We start from the raw sequence: 20,997 nt of genomic DNA on the forward strand, positions 1-20,997 counted from the left end.
GTTAGCTCCTGAACTTTCATATCCATCATTATAGTATACTGGTTAAACAAGACTAAGATATCTTTTAAATTTCTTTACTCAACTGCCTGCTTGTGTTCAATATAAGCTCATTTTCATTATAAAATTTCCATGTGCTTTGCATTTAAGCTAAAATCTGTGCATTCATGTTAAATACAATCCTCAAACTACGAAAAAGAAATGAAAGAATCAACATCATGTAGTAGTGTTTCCAAGGGAATGCCACACATTGAAACATTGGACATGGATATCTTTTACACTTTATTTCAAAATATTGCCAATTTTTTGTGTGATGTTTCTTTAAGCAAGCTGAACATTTGTAGATGAACATAATGCTGTTCTGTAGAATAGTTTTATTATTATGAGCATGTTCAGATCAGAATTGTTTGGCTTTTCGTATGATTGCTGTGATTGTTTCTTTATCAAAAGCTTTAGAAACTAAACTATCTGCTATAATACCAAAACTATCCATCTTCTTATGCTACTAATTTCATCTGAGAATGCATTCTTAGAGCTGTATAAAATTCTGATTTGGAGTATTAGTGCATCTTGGTTTTTAGTCATCCTATATTTTTAAACATTTGTTAAAATGTACATATATTCCTTAAACAAAATAACCTCTTTAGTTTTATTTTAAACATATTCTTAATGATAGTAACAAGTAACCTTTGTAAATGTTGTAGAAGAAATCAAACAATGACAAAATGACGGATTCGTTATTTTTAAATGTGATACAAACTATATGTCTGGCTTCATCTTCTACATTTAGTAATCTAATTGGTTGGTGTGTTGTCATATATTTCCAACTTGTTCATAAATCAGTGAAGACAACACAAATTAATTTATTTATTTGAAAGACAATAGATAGGGCCTTATGAATATGATACAGAGAAATTGATTACATGAATTTGAAGGTTAATTGTTAGGTTATCTTAAAGTTATATTGTGTAAGTTTTAGTTACACGCTATGGAATGGTCACCTCTTTTAAGTTTATTTGGTAGTGGTATATTCATTTCAATATCTCCTGCCTTAAAATAGAATTTTTACAAATCAGCTTACTTTTCTTTAAATCAGTACATCACATTGAAGAAACAAATTTAACATTCATTTGATCAAAATATTTAAATTTCTCTCCTTTGTGTTTAGATACATTGACAGTTCCAAAATCTCCTAAAACACCTGGTCCGAAGATGAAGCATCAGATCAGTCACAGGTACGTCTGTATATATATAGAAATAGGCAATGATGCTGTATACAGCTATGGATATGTGCCATATTTAATATTGGCTTTAAACAGCAAAGTAAAATTAGACGATAATCTTCTTTTGTTTCATTGTTGTTTCTACTTTACACTACAATGAGACCGAACAACATCTTAAAGAAATTTGTGTTCAGTTGACCTCTCCTGACCTGAGCCAATGAACAGATGCTTTTAATCAATTAAAGTGGCTACATTTGGAATTCTGAGAAATTTATAAAGAAGTTGTCAGATCTTCATGTAGTGTAGGCCAACTAATTTTAAAAATGGAATGAAATTTAAGTTCAATTTTGATAGATTGCTTAAACAGCTGTCTTTTTTTTTTCCTTGCGAAGTATTGTCAATTGATGTTCATAATAAACTATGATAATAGATTTATGTTTCCGAAAAATTTAGATGTGTTGTATATCACATCGAAATGTGATCTGGAGTTGGTGGAGAGTAAATTTTCTGTTTTTCTTGTATTAGTTAACAGATCATAAATGCTATTTTCAGACAGGTATTTACAAAGGGCAGAACATGGATAATTTGTATAGTAATTAGCAAGTTTTCAGGTGATGCTGTTAAAATAACAATTTTGTGACTTATATTGTTAAATTAGGTTTGCAAACACCGTTAAGATAACAACATGTGATGTTTGTCACAAACAGATGTTTTATGGGTTTAAATGTAAAGATTGCAAGTAAGACTTCCAGTCAATGTCTAGCAATGGAAGATAAAGAATTAGCATACCAAATAAAATATCTTTCTCAAATTTATCCACTCTCCAATGGCAAAAAATAGAATTTAGTAATAATATTGAGAACAAGCTTAATACTCAATGTAGTTTCCATTTTGATTTTAAAAGATCAAAGAATATCAAAGTGGTTGGTGGCAAGAAATGTTGTGGCTCTGTTCATTAGAAAATATGCTCTAATTAGTGACTAAAATAGTTTTTCTAGTTACTTAGTAGACTCAATTCAAAAGAACAAAAATATGTTGCCATTTGCACCCCCTTGGTACTATTAAAAGAAATTTGATTTTGAGGAATAAGGACATATTTCTTTGATTGCAAATGTTCAAACCATGATTCTCTAATGTCTATCCCTATAAGATATACAAATGTTTGTTTTGAATAGAGTAATATTTTAGTAGAAAATAAAGACATTCTATATCAGCAAGAATCAAAATGAGAGAATCTTGATTAGAATTTATTGTAGTCTAAATGTCGTGCTTGGTATGTTAAAAACTTTAAACTTCTAAATAATTGACAGTAGATATTGTTAGTTTACTTGTTGTCTTTTGATATAGTGTACATGTAATATGTTCGTTGTGTTTTATTTTTCATTAATTACTTATTTATATTAAGGAGAAAATCCAGGTCCTATGTCCACAATAGAGGCAAAGATTATCTCATGGTCTTGAAATTTCTATAGGTTGTTATGCTAAGGGGGGAATAAGGCTCGAGTTGTAACTTCTAGTTATAGCTTTTTATTATGAAATCTTTTCAACAGTTTACATCTACAAAATTCAATTTGATCACTTTGAAATTACAGTTGGTTATCTAAATATTTAAGAGGTAGCAGCCTATAAAATATTATTCTCATTTTGCACAAAGCCTTATCAATGCCCTTTCTGCTACAAAAATGATCTAACATGATAGCAAAGCTGCTGATAAACAAATGTTTCATTGCCTGGCAAGCTGTTTTTAATATATTTCTGAGTGCAATATACAAATCAATTAGGCTGATACCAAATAGACAATAAATGTGAAATACCAATAAAATATTGTCTTTGTAGCAGTTCAGTGTTGAGTTGTATTTAATGAACAAATTGATGATATTTATCCCAATATCATCATTCATTATTTACATATGTGCCTTGAGAAGCTAGCCATATCTGTAATCAGTCAGCTGACCTTAGAAATTTCACGTACTAAATCATTTTAATGTAATCTTATTTTATCTTTTGTACAATTAGTTAATTTGCTTTTTAGTTCTATTTTTTCTATAAATGTTGTATTTTGTGTTGATGTCTTTGTTTCTAGGTTTGTGACTGGTTTTATTTTGAACCCCTGTGATATTTGTACCCTATATATATTTCGTGGAAAAGTATGTAAAGATTGCAAGTAAGTGATGTGTCAAGCCTAATAAAAATACAAACAAAAAAAAACATTGTTTAGTACTTTAAATTCATAATTTCTTTCACTGTAATCATCTCTATTTTGTCATTGTTTGGTAAGAGATAGATATTAGATGATGCTGGGCTTTCCATATAATAAATAATTCAGAACTCCGAGAGGGGTCTAATATAGGCGATGCCTGTTCCCCAATCCCTATTTAGATACAAATCTGAAAAAAAAAATTGTTTTTTTATAAGCCCACATTGAAATGTGGTTGTATATTGCCTTTGCCTCTGTCTGTCGTCCGCAATTTCAGCAATTTCCATTAATTAAGTCTAGAGTTATGGCCCTTGTTTCACTTTGTTATTTAAATTAATGAAACAAAGAAGCCTTTTGAATTTCAGAAATTTCTGTTAATTAGGTCTAGAGTTATGACCCTTGTTGAACCAAGTGAACGCTCTAACAACAAAAGTTATCATCCGACCTGTATGAAATTTATATGCATCATTTAAATTAGTGAAACGAAGAAGCCTTTTGAATTTCCTGAAAATTTCTTTAGTCATTTCTGTGAAATACAGTTACTTTTCTTTGAATGAAATAGTTTAATTTGGTCTTGTCATGCTATTATAAGTGTCTTCCCTAAATGCTGTTGGGACATATTTTGTTAACTTACTGTCATCATTTATAATGCTATGTTTGTGTTTCCGGTGGACAGATTTTTTTTAATAAAACTTGAAATAAAGCTTATAGTTTTAGTCAATAAGAGTTTCAGTTCGCAATACAATAATGGATAAGCCTATTGAATTTTAGCAATTTCTGTTAATTACTTCTAGAGTTATGGCCCTTGTTTCACTTTGTAGAACCTTTTGAAATTATGAACGCTTGAACAACAAAAGTTATCATTCGATCTGTAGAAAATGTATATGCATTATTTAAATAAGTAAAAAACAGAGAAGCCTACTGAATTTCAACAAATTCTGTAAATAATTTCTGGAGTAGTTGTTCTTCTTTGTAGAACCTTGTGAATGCTCAGATGACAAAGATTGTCATTCAATCTGTATTAATTATTTAAATAAGAGAAACGAAGAAGCCTATTGAATTTCAACAATTTTCATTTTATAACTTCTGGAGGCATTTCCATTGTTTTACTTTCTTAATCTTATCATCTAGTAAAAGATTTAATGAATACCATAATTGTTGATAAAACTAACATTATCGTTTTTATTGCAAGCCTAAATATTGCACAGCACTAACAAAATGCTCAGCTTGAAATTACAAAGAAATATTTTGTATGGGTCCAAATTAAAGGTAATGGATATTTGTAGAAAGACAGAAATCTTTCTGTGTGGTTTGAAACATAAGGTGACCTAGAATGACAAAATAAAGATGAATTCATGTTAGAAAAGTTTTTCTTGCCTTCAACATACATTTTTTTTTTTAAAAATCAAAGCATTCCTATTACTTTGTCCTATAGACAATGAATCTTTTAATTAAAATTCTGATTAAACAAAGATTAAGATGATTTATTAAAATGAATCATAATGTTTAAGCAAGTGAGATTTTTGACTTGTACTTGTAGCATGCAGGAGTTGTATGATATATACATTAGTAATATTAATGTTGTTTTTGATCAAATTTTACAATTAAAAATACTCAAAAACGTTAATTACAAGAAATTATTAAATATGTTTTATGAAATTAAAATGAACGTTATAATTTTATTCCATTTGAGTTTAAGAGATGACATTTATTCACATATTGGAATGAATGAAAATTATGGATTAAATGATTTTCCTATTTATTAAATATTGGTAAAAAATGAGATTTATTGGAATAAATATAGTCTAATGTATTGGAAGTAAAATACACATCAATTCTGCTGAAAAACAAAGGCCATACATTATAGCGATTGTTATTTTTTTATTGTAGAAAAAAGTTCCATAAAGATTGTGCCAGCAAGGCTTTACCAGCCTGTGGTATGTCAGATTCCTATGTTGATGCAGTATTAGATTGGTCAGGTCTGATCTATATGAATTTATATGCATGATTTAAATTAGTAAAATGAAGAAGTCTATTGAATTTCATCAATTTCCGTTAATTTCATCTAGAGTTATGGCCCTTGTTTCAATGCTCTTAAGTACTAAAGTTATCATCCGATCTGTTTTAAATTTATATGCATAGTTTAAATTTCCGTTGATTATTGTCCCCCGCCTTTCGAAGAAAGCAGAGGACTATTAAAATGGGTTCGTCCGTCCGTCTGTCCGTCACACTTTTTGGGACACAATAACTCTCCTTCTAATTGACCTAGAATGTTCAAACTTGGTGTAGGTATTTATTGGGTCAATGCCTTGATGGAGTTTGAAGATGAGCATTTTCTGCTTAGGGTAAGCAGAGATAAGCAATTTGATTGGTTGATGCTTTGGGACACAATAACTTTAGTTCTAATTAAGCGAGAGTGATGAAACTTGGTGTATAGTTTCATTACATCAATACCTTGACTAAGTTCGATAATGAGAATTTTCTTCTCAGGGTAAGCAGAGCGATAAGCAATTTGATTGGCCGAGACATTGGAACACAATAACTCTCCTTCTAATTGAGCTAAAATGTTCAAACTTGGTGTAGGTGTTTATTAGGTCAATGCCTTGATGGGGTGTGAAGATGAGCATTTTCTGCTAAGGGTAAGTAGAGATAAGCAATTTGATTGGTAGTCCATTGGCCAATCACGCTATTTTAAGGAGATTTCGCCTAATAGTTTGGATGCAGCTATGGCGGGTGTGGCGCCAGGCAGGGTAAGCTTACTCTTCCGCACACCTGTTTCCACTGTTTGTCGTGTATTTTGTACACGGTGAACAGTCCATATGCTGATTACACTATTTTGCTTTATTACACTATTTTGCCTATACTGTTTTTTTAGGACTTCGAATTTTGTCTAATGGTTTGGATTGTTCGCACTTGGTATTATTTTATTTGGGACACGATAACTTTAGTTCCAATTAAGTGAGAGTGATGAAACTTGGTGTATAGTTTCATTACATCAATACCTTCACTAAGTTCAATATTGAGCATTTTCTGCTCAGGGTAAGCAGAGCGATAAGCAATTTGATTGGCCGAGACTTTGGCACACAATAACCCTCCTTCTAATTGAGTTAGAATGTTCAAACTTGGTGTAGGTCTTTATGAGGTCAATGCCTTGATAGAGTGCGAAGATGAGCATTTTCTGCTTATGGTGAGTAGAGATAAGCAATTTGATTGGTCGATGCTTTGGGGCACGATAACTTTAGTTCTAATTAAGTGAGGGTGATGAAACTCGGTGTATAGTTTCATTACATCAATACCTTGACTAAGTTTGATGATGAGAATTGTCTGCTTAGGCAAGGAGCAATAAGCATTTTGATTGGTCAAGATTTTGGAACATAACAACTCTGCTTCTAATTGAGGTAGAATGTTTAAACTTGATGTAGATGTTCGTCTTGACTGTTCAATGATTAACATGTTGAGCTAAAGCTAAGCAGGGATAAGCAATTTCCTTGGTCGATGCTTTGGGACAAGATAACTTTGATTCTATCTGATAGAGAGTGATGAAATTTAGTGTATAGTTGATAATCAGTTAGATTGCTCGATACTTTTGAAAAAAATAGATGTGCGATTAATTAATATGTGTCATCTATTTATTTGGGGATTTCGGCCCAGGTTAGGAGCAGAACAGTAGGACGTTAAACCCCATTTCATTTCATTTCATTTAGATTCGTAAAATGAAGAAGCCTATAGAATTTCAATAATTTCTGTATATAACTTCTCATGTTATTGGCCCCTGTTTCACTTTGTTGAACATTGTGAACACTCTGACAACATCTGATCTGTATGAAATTGATATCTGTGTCTTGTAAATGCACCCATTACCTACAAAAGAAATAAACAACCCTTGTCGACTGCTCAGACGATTTAGCTGCTGCGGGCAAATGTTTCCTTGCCTGATAACCTATCCTTCTGATCTCAATAGCACTGAGTTGATCTTATGAATATTTGGTTTTGACCTGATAATACTCTCATAGTCTTGTGTATAATAGCTCTTCATGTTAACAGTGACCTGAAAATCGTCCTTGTAGCTATTACATATTTAATAGCTACTGGAAATCTGCCAACTTTATAAGCTGGTTGTGAGTTTAGACATTGTTTTGATCTGATAAAAGTTAAAAACACTTTTATATGGATATACTACTTCTGTATTTATTAACATGCTACGTTTCGATACACATACAGATATCGTTATCAAGCAAATAATGATATATAACAAAAATGTGGTGCAATATATAGTTAACAATTGGAAACCATGTAACAGATTAATCATTAATTAAGAATTAACAAGATAAGAGAAGTAAATAATATGGATAAACAATTACAAAGGATTAACAAATTGAAAGACTGTAATGTATTGATAACGATTAGAAATTATTTGAATATCCATATAAGTGTTTTTAATTTGTTAAATCTACCTCTATAGTCTATATGTCTTATAAGGATTCTGATAAAAGTTGGTTTCTGGAAATATGACAATTTATCTCTCTTGTCTTCCAATACAGAAGATATTGAGAAATTTGTCAGCATTTCCCCTGCTTATCCAACTACAGTGGACTCTGTCACATCCGATCTCTGATCACTCCGGATTGCTGTGACATCCGGTATGATTTTCATGTCCCGATTTATTTCCTTATTACTTCAGCCAAAAAATCGCTGGTAAATCCGAATTCTGTATGTTCCGGATTCCAAAATCAATCTGCCGTCCCGTCACATAATTTCCATTGAATCGACACCGTATAATCCGTACTTCAAACGGTGGGTGTGAAGCATCCAATTATCGGTGAGATTAAAACTCAATGGGTGTGAAGCCAGAAAAGATTAACAAGTAATCACCAATCAATTATCGGTGAGATTATCGGTGTGTTGATTACTTTGATTGGTAAAGCAGTTAACCCGAGATGTTTTAGGGGAGTGGACAAGATCAACCTGCCAGTCAATTGGTCGGCCAATCGCAAAGCTTGGATGACAGGTGCCGTTTACTTTGATTGGCTTGAAAAACTGGACATAGAACGACAGATTGTAAATGAACACGTAACAGAGTGGACAATTGACTGAAGACGGGGACGATGAAGAATATACATTAAAGACAGACTTGACCTATTCAAAATTCCTACGCATGCTCAACGACATTAAACACTTCGCACAGATTAAGGACGAAAAGATGATCGCAACAATTCATTTGTTAGAAGATGTTGCCCAGGACTCCGCCTTACGATATGCTTCTGGTAATCTTAAGCAAACTACTTTAAACGATTACATGCATTGATATTTATAAATATATTGTACGCATGCATTGATATTGTTAATTATTTAATATAATAAAATTTTGAAAGTACAGAAAAGTTTATCATTTATGAAGGGAATATCATTTTGGTGATTCGAAGCTACATTATAAAAATACTTCCGGTTTTCGAAGTTACAGTATTTCCGGTTTTGGAGAAAGCTCGGTATTCCAAAACACTGTGTGATCCGAATTATTGTAACGATCCCGTACGATGTCGGATGTGAGAGTCCACTGTAATTCACATTCATCGAGATAACAGAATTCTAAACAAGTTGTCTAATGAAATCATTTGTAAAATCTTGTACATGTTCTTTATTAAATGTAATGATGTTTATATTTGTATAGAATCACCAATACCCAATCGTCGTACAACCAATCCAAATCTACAGTTACCTGATGGTTATGATAGTCAGATGTTAAAACAAGTATCATCATTACCTGGTTTCTCTCATTTACCTGATTCTAGTTCAACTTCTTCATGTAATTCTTCTACACCTTCCTCTCCAAATCTTGTTGCCACCTCATCCGGCACAGTTACCTCCCCTTCACCATCACAGTCTCCTCAAACACGTAATACCTTTCGCTTTCCAGGTGAGTTTCATTTGAGTTCTTCAACATTTGGATACTTGTAAAGTTTAGACAGACGATTTCTTACATTTCGTTTGAAATATAAGTGGTGCTAGTCATTGAAAAATTGACTAAAAGAAATCATCATGTTTACCATCGTGTTCCGTAAGTCTTGGATCTGTTTGTATACGCCCTCATGCCATATATTGTCTTCAACCCTGACTGTCTGCTGGTTTGTCATCCACAGTTCCCTGTGGAAGCGCTAAGACTAGAGGTTAAAGTTATCGCCTGATTGACCTATACACAGTGTTTATACACAGTGCTTATACATAGTGCTTGACTTATACACAGTGATCGACTTATACACAGTGATTGACACATTGTTTTTAAGGATTTCCAATAATTAATTCCAGATTTATCTTCCACGATTACTTTGGAAAAGTATTGTGGACCCTCGTGCGGCTAAAGTTGGCCTGAAATTTATACATATAGTTTCCAGGTGTTGCCTGGCAACCTGTCTTTCTTTTAACACAATCCTTGCTGAACTAAAAAGCATTTTCTGTGTGAAATTACAGTTGGTTGTGAACCACTTTAACAATCAATGAATTACCATCTACCTAATTAAAATGAGATTAACTTGAGCCATAAATATTTTTGTTCAAACAAAAAAGATATGTGCTCAATCCTTTTGATATTTGTCAATAAAATATGTTTAAACTAATTAATTCACCACATTTATTTAAACAGAAAGTAAGGAAGCCCCTACACACATAAAACCAGCTATTGGATTGACCAGTTGACACAAAACTTAAGCATTGATACATCATTGTTGATTGTACTGCAAGATGCATGTATACATATATATTGATATTAGATCATTCTATTCCATACTTATTGTATTTTACAGATGTGCCAGATAGTGTTGCTACTTTGCCTGCAAATTTTGAGATGCCTTCAGATTCACAGAATGAGGTGTAAGTTCTTCATTAGATTATTATATAAAGAAGTGAAATTTGTAATTATCTCGTGAAAAGGAGTAGGGTCGCATGTCCAACTCCTGGTCCTTCAGTTTCCTCCCACTGCTAAAGACCCCTACGCGCAAGCAAATTATTGAGAAAAAATTGTATCATGTGTTAGTCCCAGAAAGCCCTAGTTTGTGTCGAGTGGACTTATACCCCATTTCTCTCTCTCTCTTGTAATTATCAGTATAAGCTTACAAAACTTTTTGTTGTCATATGTCGGGGATTATTCTCATGTAAAAAGTGTAACAAATGCTGGGTGATGCATTAATCGAAATCACTGCCTTTGTCACCAAAACCAGGTTTTAATTTTAAGAATTAAGCAGTAAATGCATGGTTGTCCACAATGAGAAAGTTATCCATTTGCAGAATTACTACCCTTGTAAATGAATAAATTATTAATGCATTAATTATACATATATATTATACTTTAGGGATGTTGTAAATACAAATACTTCCAATGATAGTGATAAAACATTAATAGATGTAAGTATACATTTTTATTGACTTGTTATTTTTTTTGATGTAAGACTTAAATCCAGTGTTGGTTAAGAACAATGTAAGGAATTTAGTGAAGAGATGACTGAAACATTAATCACAGTCCATGTAACATTCTCCTTGGCTGTATTTCACTCATCTATAAAAGTAAATATTTGTTTCCAGATACCCTCAGTTCATTGTTAACAACACATTAAATCCATTTCATTGTAGATTCTTTTTTTTATTAATTTTTTGACTTTGAATTAAAGGCTTTGGACCTAAATCATTCATGCTCTTTAAACTCAAATCTTCCGAGGAGGGATATATTGTAACATTCGCAAGATAAATTTGGTATTATTTGTATTATTATAGAGTAATACATCAGACAAACTCCAGTTAGATAGGGTGGATTCCATAGATAGCCAAGATGATCAAGGAGGGCATAACTGGAAAAGAGGCAATAGTGTAAGTAATGTGTTATTTTCATAGTAGTGTTTTGCATTATGATAAAAACGATAATGAACACCATTATGTAAACTGTATTGTTTACATGTAGTATGGTTAGAAGTCGTGTCGTTTGCTAGAGAGATGTGTGCGTGCATGTACAACACCTCTCAGTTATGATACCAAAAAGGATCAAGGTCAAGTATCCATTAAATTGTTAAATAATTGAATATTTATCAACTCTAAATTGAAATTGATTTCTGGTATGAGAAATTTAATTATTTCTACGACAAAAACCCAATAACCTATGTACTACTGTGTGTGAGTTTTATATTTCTATATGTTTGTATATTCAGTTATCTGTTACTATGAAAGAATGGGATATACCATATGAACAACTAATATTATCAGATACAATTGGTATTGGAAGATTTGGTACTGTCTACAAGTAAGAACAATCTGTTTTTAGTTGTTTTATTTTCTACCTCTCTTTTTACGAGCATTACTTTAGTTTTTTAGATGATGTGTTTTTTAAATCCGGATAAAATTTTAAAACCTACCTTTGTATGAATAGCTATAGAAAAGGTACTTTCAAGTTAAATTTGCTGAGACTGTAATTGTGATAAATTAACTAAATTCAATTTTTTATTTGAAGAGGTCATTGGCATGGTCCAGTAGCTGTTAAAGTTTTAGCAATGGATGACAGTGATAATCAGGCTCAATTAGCAGCATTCAAGCTAGAGGTATGCATGTCTCATTAAAAGTATAGAATAAATGAAATGGAGTTTTAACAACATCCTACTTTTCTGCACCAACTGGGTTAATGAAGACAAGCATACACTATACAGTGTTCTGTGAGGAAGTTTTACCCAGACAGCGGTGCTATGGCCTACTCCTATTTTCTATTCTGTCACGGGCTCTTTTATGTGCATGCCACTGCCCTTGCCAGATCCTCCATCCTACAGCACTGGCATGTGGAAACCAGAGGAACTTTCTCAGCCTCCTAATTAGCTAGCGAGCATTGTATTCACTGAGCCACCACGACTCCTGTGTAGAATAGAAGAGCTCTATGACAATATGTGACTTTGAGTTTCTGCAAGCTTCCCATATTTGTTTTTCTGAATCAATTCCACTCAATTTCTAATTAATTTTGTAAAATTATATAAAGTAAATTGGTTATTAGTCACATTTTTTACCGAGTTTCCCCTTCGATATGTCAGATTATTAATAGCGTAAGGCATTTATTTGACGGGTCAGCACAAATTAGGTCACACTTACATATAGTTCTCTCTGTTGTTACATATGTGGCAGGCAATTGACTATTATTCTAACTCTACCAGTTTGGAGCCTTCGAATGGTATCGGTATTAATATAAATGGAAGATAAAAGTTGTCATAATATGACAACGATTAACAGATATTAGTTGAAGATATTTGTATTGTATTTGGAGCCTTCGAATGGTATCAGTATTAACATAAATAAAAGTTGTCATAATATGACAATGATTAACAGATATTAGTTGAAGATATTTGTATTGTATTTGGAGCCTTCGAATGGTATCAGTATTAACATAAATAAAAGTTGTCATAATATGACAATGATTAACAGATATTAGTTGAAGATATTTGTATTATATTTGGGGCCTTCGAATGGTATCGGTATTAATATAAATGGAAGATAAAAGTTGTCATAATATGACAATGATTAACAGATATTAGTTGAAGATATTTGTATTATATTTTTTATAGGTAGGAGTTTTACGGAAAACTAGGCACGAAAATTTAGTTTTATTTATGGGTGCATGTATGAAACCACCACGACTTGCAATAGTTACTAGGTAAGTATAGTAAACTGTACAAATTCTATAAAGTTTTTATTTTCGTCGATTACCCCATAATTCTAATACTGTGTCTATTATATGATCATTTTTCACTCCTTGGCTTAAATTGTTCAGACTGTAAATGATGTATGAATATTCTTAGGTACAAATTCTGGGAACTCATTATCTGTGTAAAGTGTTTGTTTTTGAGACCAAAACTCTTTTGATTAAAAAGTATCATAGTAATAGCTTAAGTATTTTTTTGTCTTTCTAGTTTTTGTAAAGGAGAAACGTTATTTAGTCTTATCCATTTGAAGAAAGATAACTTTAAATTAAATAAAGCACTGATAGTAGCTTCACAAGTAGCACAGGTAAGTTGCTTTTTATCGTCATGATTACAGGTACAAATATTACAGCATAGCATGATGCATAAGGTTGTGTTGCTGACCATCATTTACATTTTGGGACAAAATCTAATTTAATTAAGAAACGGACTGAAATATCAATGATAGACATCTCACGGCTTGGATTCAGTTTAATTAAAAAGAAGATGTTACCCAACACTTGTTTATGTCATCTGCAGAGGATGATCAATGTTACAAAATCTTCAATTCATCATGTCTTTGTAAATACTATGGACTGATATTTATTTTAAGAGATTCATCTTTTCACAATATCGGAGCAGAACAGTAGGATGTTAAATAAAACAACAAATAAAAGGAGAAAATCCACAAATGCCAAACGTCAGAAGCGGAGCATTTCCCCATTATTGTAGTGTATGTAATGATCGACTGTATGTTTACAAGATATTTCAGTGTTAGGAAAAATTGTGTCTTACTAAATGAAAGGTACCAGAAAAATTATGATCATGAACAGAACATGTAGAACAACAGTCAAACTTTATAGTTTGATGGATTCTTATATGGCATTTAGTAACTGAACATGTGATATAAAACACAAATTTATATGGAAAGCAATCACTGGGTTTATTTCACACTACGTTTCAACAAGTTCCTCTTGTCGTTCTCAAGTGAGTAATGACAGTATAATAGCAAGAGAATTCAAATATATACCACAAGGTGAAAAAAACAATAACTAATATGAAACCATCAAAGGGCTAATAAAAAGTACAATAATAACATTACAAAATAAACATTGAGGATATTGAGAACGACAAGAGGAACTTGTTGAAACGTAGTGTGAAATAAACCCAGTGATTGCTTTCCATATAAATTTGTGTTTTATATCATAGTTTGATGGATGTGGTATGCCTCTTATGAAGAAACACCATGTTAGTCTCAAAATGTTGACAAGATTTTTATTCTATTAATATACAACATTGTTTTAGCTTGTTAATGTTCATGTTTTCATATTGTTGTCTGTGTATATTTCAGGGTATGGGGTATTTACATGCACGAGGCATCATACACAAAGATCTCAGAACTAAAAATATTTTTGTTGATGCAGGAAAAGTTATTATTACTGATTTTGGACTATTTAATGTGACGAAAATATGTAGAGGAAATAAGTAAGTAGTAGGTCTCCATAGAATTTATTATGAATGGTCTGAATGATTAATAGTATGACCAGGCATACCGGCCATTATCTATTAAAACTGAATGAAAATGTACCATGTTATTAATATATCTATAGTTATTGTATTATAGTAATATAAGAAAAAATTATAACAATATAAATAATCTGTAAAACTTTCAACATCTCTACCTTGAATATTATTGAATTACTGAAAATTTTATGATGGAAAGTTAAAATATAATTGAACATTTTATTACGAAATCAGGTCTATAATTATACTTTTTCTCACAAGAGGTTTTACATTAATGTTTATTGCTTTTAGATATATTCTTCATCTTTACTTTTAAAAAAAGCGGTGATAGTTGAAGGGGCCGGGGTTGTCAATAAAACAATTCTATGGTTCTATAAATAAAACTGATAACTTGATTCATAGTCAAAAATCAGTTACATGTATAATATGACTACCAGTATCATGTTCTTTTATTTTCGTAATTGCATTTTCTGGCTGTTTGTCCGTTCAAACTTTAAATTCATTTTCTCAGTTTAAGTGTTTGTGGGTTATCAGATTTATGTATTGATCTACCATGACCTTTTTGTGTAGGTTGAGTGACTGTTAAATACTTGGTAAAATGTATATGAGTTATGAATCTTATATAATTTTTTATGTTAAACAGAAAAGATTGGTTAAGCATTCCACCTGGCTGGTTGTGTTATTTATCACCTGAGGTTATTAAAACACTCCATGCTAGACAAAATATAAACATGGACTTACCTTTTACAGAAATGTCCGACCTTTATGCATTTGGGTAAGTAAATACAGTGGTAATTCACTTACATAGCTAGAATTTACTTCTTCTTTCATTTGCAAGCATTTGCTAATTGTCTCGGTCTACCAACGTATTTATGAATTTTGTAGTTCTAATGTGAATTATGCTCCTTCTATCTCCCATTTCCATAGAGTATTGTTTCTTATTACTACATGCAGAAGTGTTTAAAATTAATCATACGAATAGATGGTTATTATTTCCTTGTAACTGTGCATGATAAATGTATTTCCTGGTAACAGTGCATTGGATTGATAGATATGTTTAGTGGTAACTGTGCATCAGATTGATAGATATGTTTCCTGGTAACTGCATATTTAATAGTGTTCAAACAATATTGTTTGACCCAATCAGAATGGGGAAAGGAGCAACTTGATTGTGCATTAACCCTTGAGCCTCTTGTTTGATATGTGTAACTAAGATTTGTAATTGGTATATTCTAGAACTGTATGGTATGAGTTATTGTGCGGAGATTGGCCATTTAAATCGCATCCAGCAGAAACCATAATCTGGCAAGTTGGACGAGGCATGAAACAATCATTAAATACTATTGGAGCACCCAGAGAAGTCAAGGTAAATTATTATAAAAGCTTCATCACCATGATGGGAGCCGTGGTTGTTCAGTGAATAAGACACTGGCTTGCTAACAAGGAAGTTGTTTGCCGAGAAAGTTCTGGCGTGGTTTCTGCATGTCAGTGGTGCAGGGCAGTGGGCCTGACATGTACAGTGTCTAGTCGTTCAAATGGGACAAAAAACTGAGGCTGAGGGTACACATTGCCATGTGCGTAGAAGAACCCTTGACGCTTGGAATTCGATATAAGAGTATGCCATAGTACCACTGTGCGGGCAAAATTTCCCACATAACACACTGCATGGCCTATGCCCGTCTTTATTAGCCCAGGCATTGCAGAAAAATAGGACATTAAACATCCAAATGTCTCGTCACATTTGGCAATTTAGGACGTAAAAAATAGTAGGCGATTTAGAATCTAATGGTCTCAATCCCAAGCTTTTACATTTCCTCTCACTGCTAAAGACACATAATAAATAATAATATCATCATTTATAAAGCGCATTAATATTGAAAAAAACAGTTTCTAAATCGATCTTGCTTGTTACATTCACTGATTATTTACAGATCAGGGTTTTGAAACAAGAATGTTTTGAGTTGAGATTTAAAATGGCCCACATACATGCAAAATACGCACTATAGAAAAAATACAATTTTTTAAAAAATTTAATAGGTTTGTTGATTACGGTTTGTAGATAGTTCAGAGGACTCTCCTGATGTTGATTTTATAAGAGCTTAAAATTGTTAAAAGAATGATTGTATAAATGATGATCTATAGGAGTATAAGGTAAACTTGTATATTACAGGATATATTGATGTCATGTTGGGCGTTCAAGAAGGAAGAAAGACCTGAATTTAGTCAGATATCTAAAGCTTTGGAGCGAATACCTAAACATAGACTCATACGTAGTCCCTCACATCCTGTTCATTTATCGCGGAGTGCAGAGGTCATATTCAACACATGACGGTGACTCAACGTCATCAATTTTTTATGTGATCACATGACCATTTTGTGGCCTCCGTAAAAATTGGTGCTCATATCATCTTCAATGCATGGTACTATGGCAACAAATCAGAAATCCCCAATCGGCGTTGTAAGCAACCGATCATCGCCATGGTGACAAGTTGATAGGAGAACTGATAAGTTCCATTAGTGATGTCATTTCCTGTGTTTCTGTTCAGTAGATCAATGCTGCAGTTGATTGGCTAAATATAAAATAACACAAGTTTTGACATGTTTTACCAGTCTTTCATAATAGTGAGGATTGACCAGTCATAAACTAGAGATACCAGGGTGCTTTGTAGTAATGTGACTGAGATCATAACTCCTTCTACATTGAGTTAAATGTATCTGGGTGCAAGACATTTTAGGTGCTTCATCCGATGCAATGCTCCTCTAGATAACTTTGTTCTTTGAACTTTGGAATCAACCGACTAAATGAGGAGGATAAACAAAAGATGGATGTGTTTACATTCAGTGACAGGAGTTAAATCATCACATCTTTAAAAACAGATTCTAGCTATAAGCAAGTGATCAGAAAGAGTGCTACCCTTCTCAACATTTCCTAAATGTCTTGTCTATTTTCGCTATTTTAAGAAATCTTATTTCTAAGAATGTACCTTTTTCTCCAATCCTGATAAGTTTTGTTATTATGTCTATATTGCTATATGATCATGTGTAACTATCATTCCTTTATTGAGATATCAGTTAGAAAAAAACTTATTAACAGTACAGCCAACAAAGTAATATTCCTCTCCAATAACTAGGTAATCTCCCTTGCTAGGGCTAATGGCAAAAGAATTTACAAGATAGTGCTCATAGTTGATTTGAATTCTTGATGAGCGGTATACAAATCAAATAGTAGATCAAATTATGTTAGTTTTAGTATTAACAAATACTAAAAAAAATCTGATTAGATAACTGAAAAATTATTCAAATATTTGTTTGAACACTGGATGAAGCTACTCAATGTGAAACGTTACTTTGTCATGTAATATTACAGACAAATCAGTCAAACAGATGTGTTGGCTTTGACTTTCCAATACAAGAAAGACATTCTTTCCTTAAAGAAGAAGGCTTTAATGAAAATCTGCATTCCTGATTATATTCGTCTTTGGCTTGTTGAGTGGAAACTTTTTCTGGAGATACAAAAGTAGCTATTGGAGAGGATGATTACAAATTGTCATATTATCTAAACTGAAAGTAAGGAAGGTATTCTCAAGATATCTTATGGGTGATTGATCCACAATCTGCATTTATAATCAAGTTCTTTTAAACTTTGATTTTTTATATTAATTCCTTCAGAATCAGTGTATATGGTGGTTAATGCTTTTAAAGCTATATATGATGTCTTAATCATGCTTGTCCAGTCAACTCATCCATTTTATATTGTATATCAAAAAGAAAGATTATTCTATCTTTAAAAGCAAATATATTATTACTGGAAATGTTATGAATGTAGCCTGAAAAAATATTGATATCTTCTACTAATTTACACCTTTAAATTTATTATATGGCAAAATTCAATTTTTTATAATCTGTGAATTTGGGGATATTTTATTGAATCGGATTTAAGGAGTTGAAATAAGGCAAGGACAACAAATATTTGTATTATTGTTTTCATAAATTTGTTTGGTTTTTTTTTATATAAAAGATGAAAGTGCTGATAGTTTATTACAAATGAATTATATTTTATTTATTAAAGGTATTCGTTTTATTCACCACATTTACATGTAGATGTTATCACCTGTATTTGGCATCTTGATGCAACTTCTTGTGATAAGGATAGAATTCTCGACTAATTGGTTTTTCAAATTTATTAGAATCGTTCATATGCTGACAAATCCTATCAGTATCAGAAAATCCAATCACAGGTTATCAAATTAACATTTGTATACAAATCAGAGAACTCCATTGAATTTTAGAAATCTTTTTATGAGGTGTGTTTGAGATTTTTTTTTATCACAAATCGTGGTATTTCACCAATGTTAAGATTGTTCATTACATAATTAGAAAGATCCATATGAATATTAGAATAATTTAATTTGACAGTTGTTGGGCATGTAAGAACTCCTTAGTCATAATAAAACATTCAACCAACTTCCAGTATACAGTAATCAAGTAGGTGTTAGTCCAAGCCCATGAACACGGGGCAAACCCCTATCTATATTTCTTATGCACTTGAAGGATTCAAAACTATTAGTTCATATTTGTGAATTGAACATGAACACAAGTTAAAGAAGAATATGTGTACATCTGAGCTTCGGGTACAAATTTGTGTTATAGTTCACCTGAATTCATAAAGGTTCATCTCTAAAAAATACTTGCTTATTGCAGTTGAGTTTGATAATCATTTTGCTGTGTAAAGTTGACTTCAAAGAAAGGGGGAGGGATTTTTTTAAAAATAAAATAAAATGAAACTTAGCTTGATTCATCCATTCATTCCTTTGGTCATCCTTTCACTTTGTTCTTTCCATGTGCAATATATGGTTTTCTGTACATATTAATTATAAAATAAGTCTTTTAATATATAATATATGCATTAAATAAATCAAATTTTTGTTTTTATAAACCCACTTTGAAATGTGTTTGTATATTGTCGTCACCCCAGTCTGTCCAGCTGTCCATTGGTCCAGTGTCTCAGTAAGTACATGTAAGGCGTGGCTCAATATATAAAAGGTCTCGGGGTTTGATCCCAGGATTTTCCGGCATGGCTTCCGCTTGTCAGGGGTGCAGAACGGAAAGCCTGGCAAGGAACAAGTGTCCAGTTATTCTGATGGTACCAAAAGTCAAAGTTCAGGGTACATGTATAAGAACTCTTGACGGTTGTAAATCGATGAAAAGTAGGACAAAATTTCCCTCCTAGCACACTGCATGACGTTTATTGACCTTGTTGATGCTGAAAAGTAAGACATTAAACCCTATCTCATTTCATTTCTTCCATTTGAACACTTTACAGGCTAAAATTGATACAGAGTGTTTATATTAATAACTAAGCTCCATGCTGATTTTAGCGGTTTCCAGTAACAATAACAATATGTTATCATCCAATTGATTTGAGATTTATAATTTCTGTTCTGAAACCAAAGTTTATTAATTCAAATTCCCCCTGCCTCCCAATAATTTGCAAATATTTGTTCATTAGCTTAAAAATTGTCATGGGGACAAGCCTCCAGAGCCAAATTTTGCTCTTGCCACACTGACAGCCCTCCAACTGACAGCCCCCCCAGGTTGTATCTGGCCAGGATAAAATTCACAAAATCCACCATATTAATAGGCCTACCATCAGTACCAGAACTGTTTATATGTGGTACATTTCACAGAAAAGTTAAGTAAGAGGACAAGGTCATGCATGAAATATATTTGATTTCTGTCAAATAATTTCTGCGATAATTTGCAATGAATGAAGTTGAAATAAGGATAGTTATACGGTAGTTATACCATACACTAGTAATACACATAGTAGTTATTTGTTTACTCAATGGTAATATATGGTAGCTATATATCATATACACCAGTAATTTGCATGGTAGTTACTCAAGGGTTATATACATGGTGGATATTGTAGGTTGGTATACATGCATGTATGGTAGTTACTCAAGGGTAATATACATGGCGGATATTGTATATTGAAGGTTGGTATACATGCATGTATGTATCCTCAAGGGCAATCAATATCGTAGTTATTTGTATATCCATGAGTTTAAGAAAGCTGGTTATTTATTATCCCCATCATGACCAAGGACAATATTTTCTATACCGTTTAATTACAGCCCTTTTTTTTAAAAAATGCAATCCTATTTTCACGGACGGAGCTGTTCATAGGTGATGTATATATATACGACAGTTCTAATGTCTAGGTTATTTTGCCGTCGAAACCATGATACGTAATTAAATTGACCGTATTCGTATGGTTTTCTGACATTAGATTGCCTTTAGGAAGAAAAAATCTATTATTCATGTAACTTCCGAGGTTAGGATGACCGCTGACCGTAAA

The 20,997-nt window shown here is 32.2% G+C and overlaps 1 protein-coding gene across 1 annotated transcript; it reads left to right on the plus strand.

Annotated features, from left to right (window-relative positions):
• The first annotated feature begins 1,936 nt into the window (after positions 1-1,936).
• LOC126823406 (kinase suppressor of Ras 1) lies at positions 1,937-19,572 on the plus strand. Its single transcript, XM_050552229.2, has 14 exons — positions 1,937-1,959; positions 5,308-5,396; positions 9,086-9,331; positions 10,215-10,281; positions 10,761-10,812; positions 11,179-11,271; positions 11,607-11,698; positions 11,906-11,993; positions 12,999-13,087; positions 13,344-13,440; positions 14,464-14,597; positions 15,280-15,411; positions 15,873-16,002; positions 16,807-19,572. The coding sequence occupies exons 2-14, from the start codon at positions 5,357-5,359 to the stop codon at positions 16,963-16,965; spliced, it is 1,419 nt and encodes a 472-aa protein (XP_050408186.2). The 5' UTR covers positions 1,937-1,959; positions 5,308-5,356; the 3' UTR covers positions 16,966-19,572.
• Positions 19,573-20,997: the final 1,425 nt, after the last annotated feature.

Source organism: Patella vulgata, chromosome 6 (genome assembly GCF_932274485.2).
Source record: "Patella vulgata chromosome 6, xgPatVulg1.2, whole genome shotgun sequence".
Taxonomy (NCBI): Eukaryota; Metazoa; Mollusca; class Gastropoda; family Patellidae; genus Patella; species Patella vulgata.

Coding starts and splice junctions, on each gene's coding strand:
- LOC126823406 (XM_050552229.2), top strand. CDS start 5,357: ATGTCAGATTCCTATGTTGATGCAGTATTAGATTGGTCAG. Junction 9,332..10,214: donor TAATACCTTTCGCTTTCCAG/GTGAGTTTCATT, acceptor TGTATTTTACAG/ATGTGCCAGATAGTGTTGCT. Junction 13,441..14,463: donor TAGCTTCACAAGTAGCACAG/GTAAGTTGCTTT, acceptor TGTATATTTCAG/GGTATGGGGTATTTACATGC.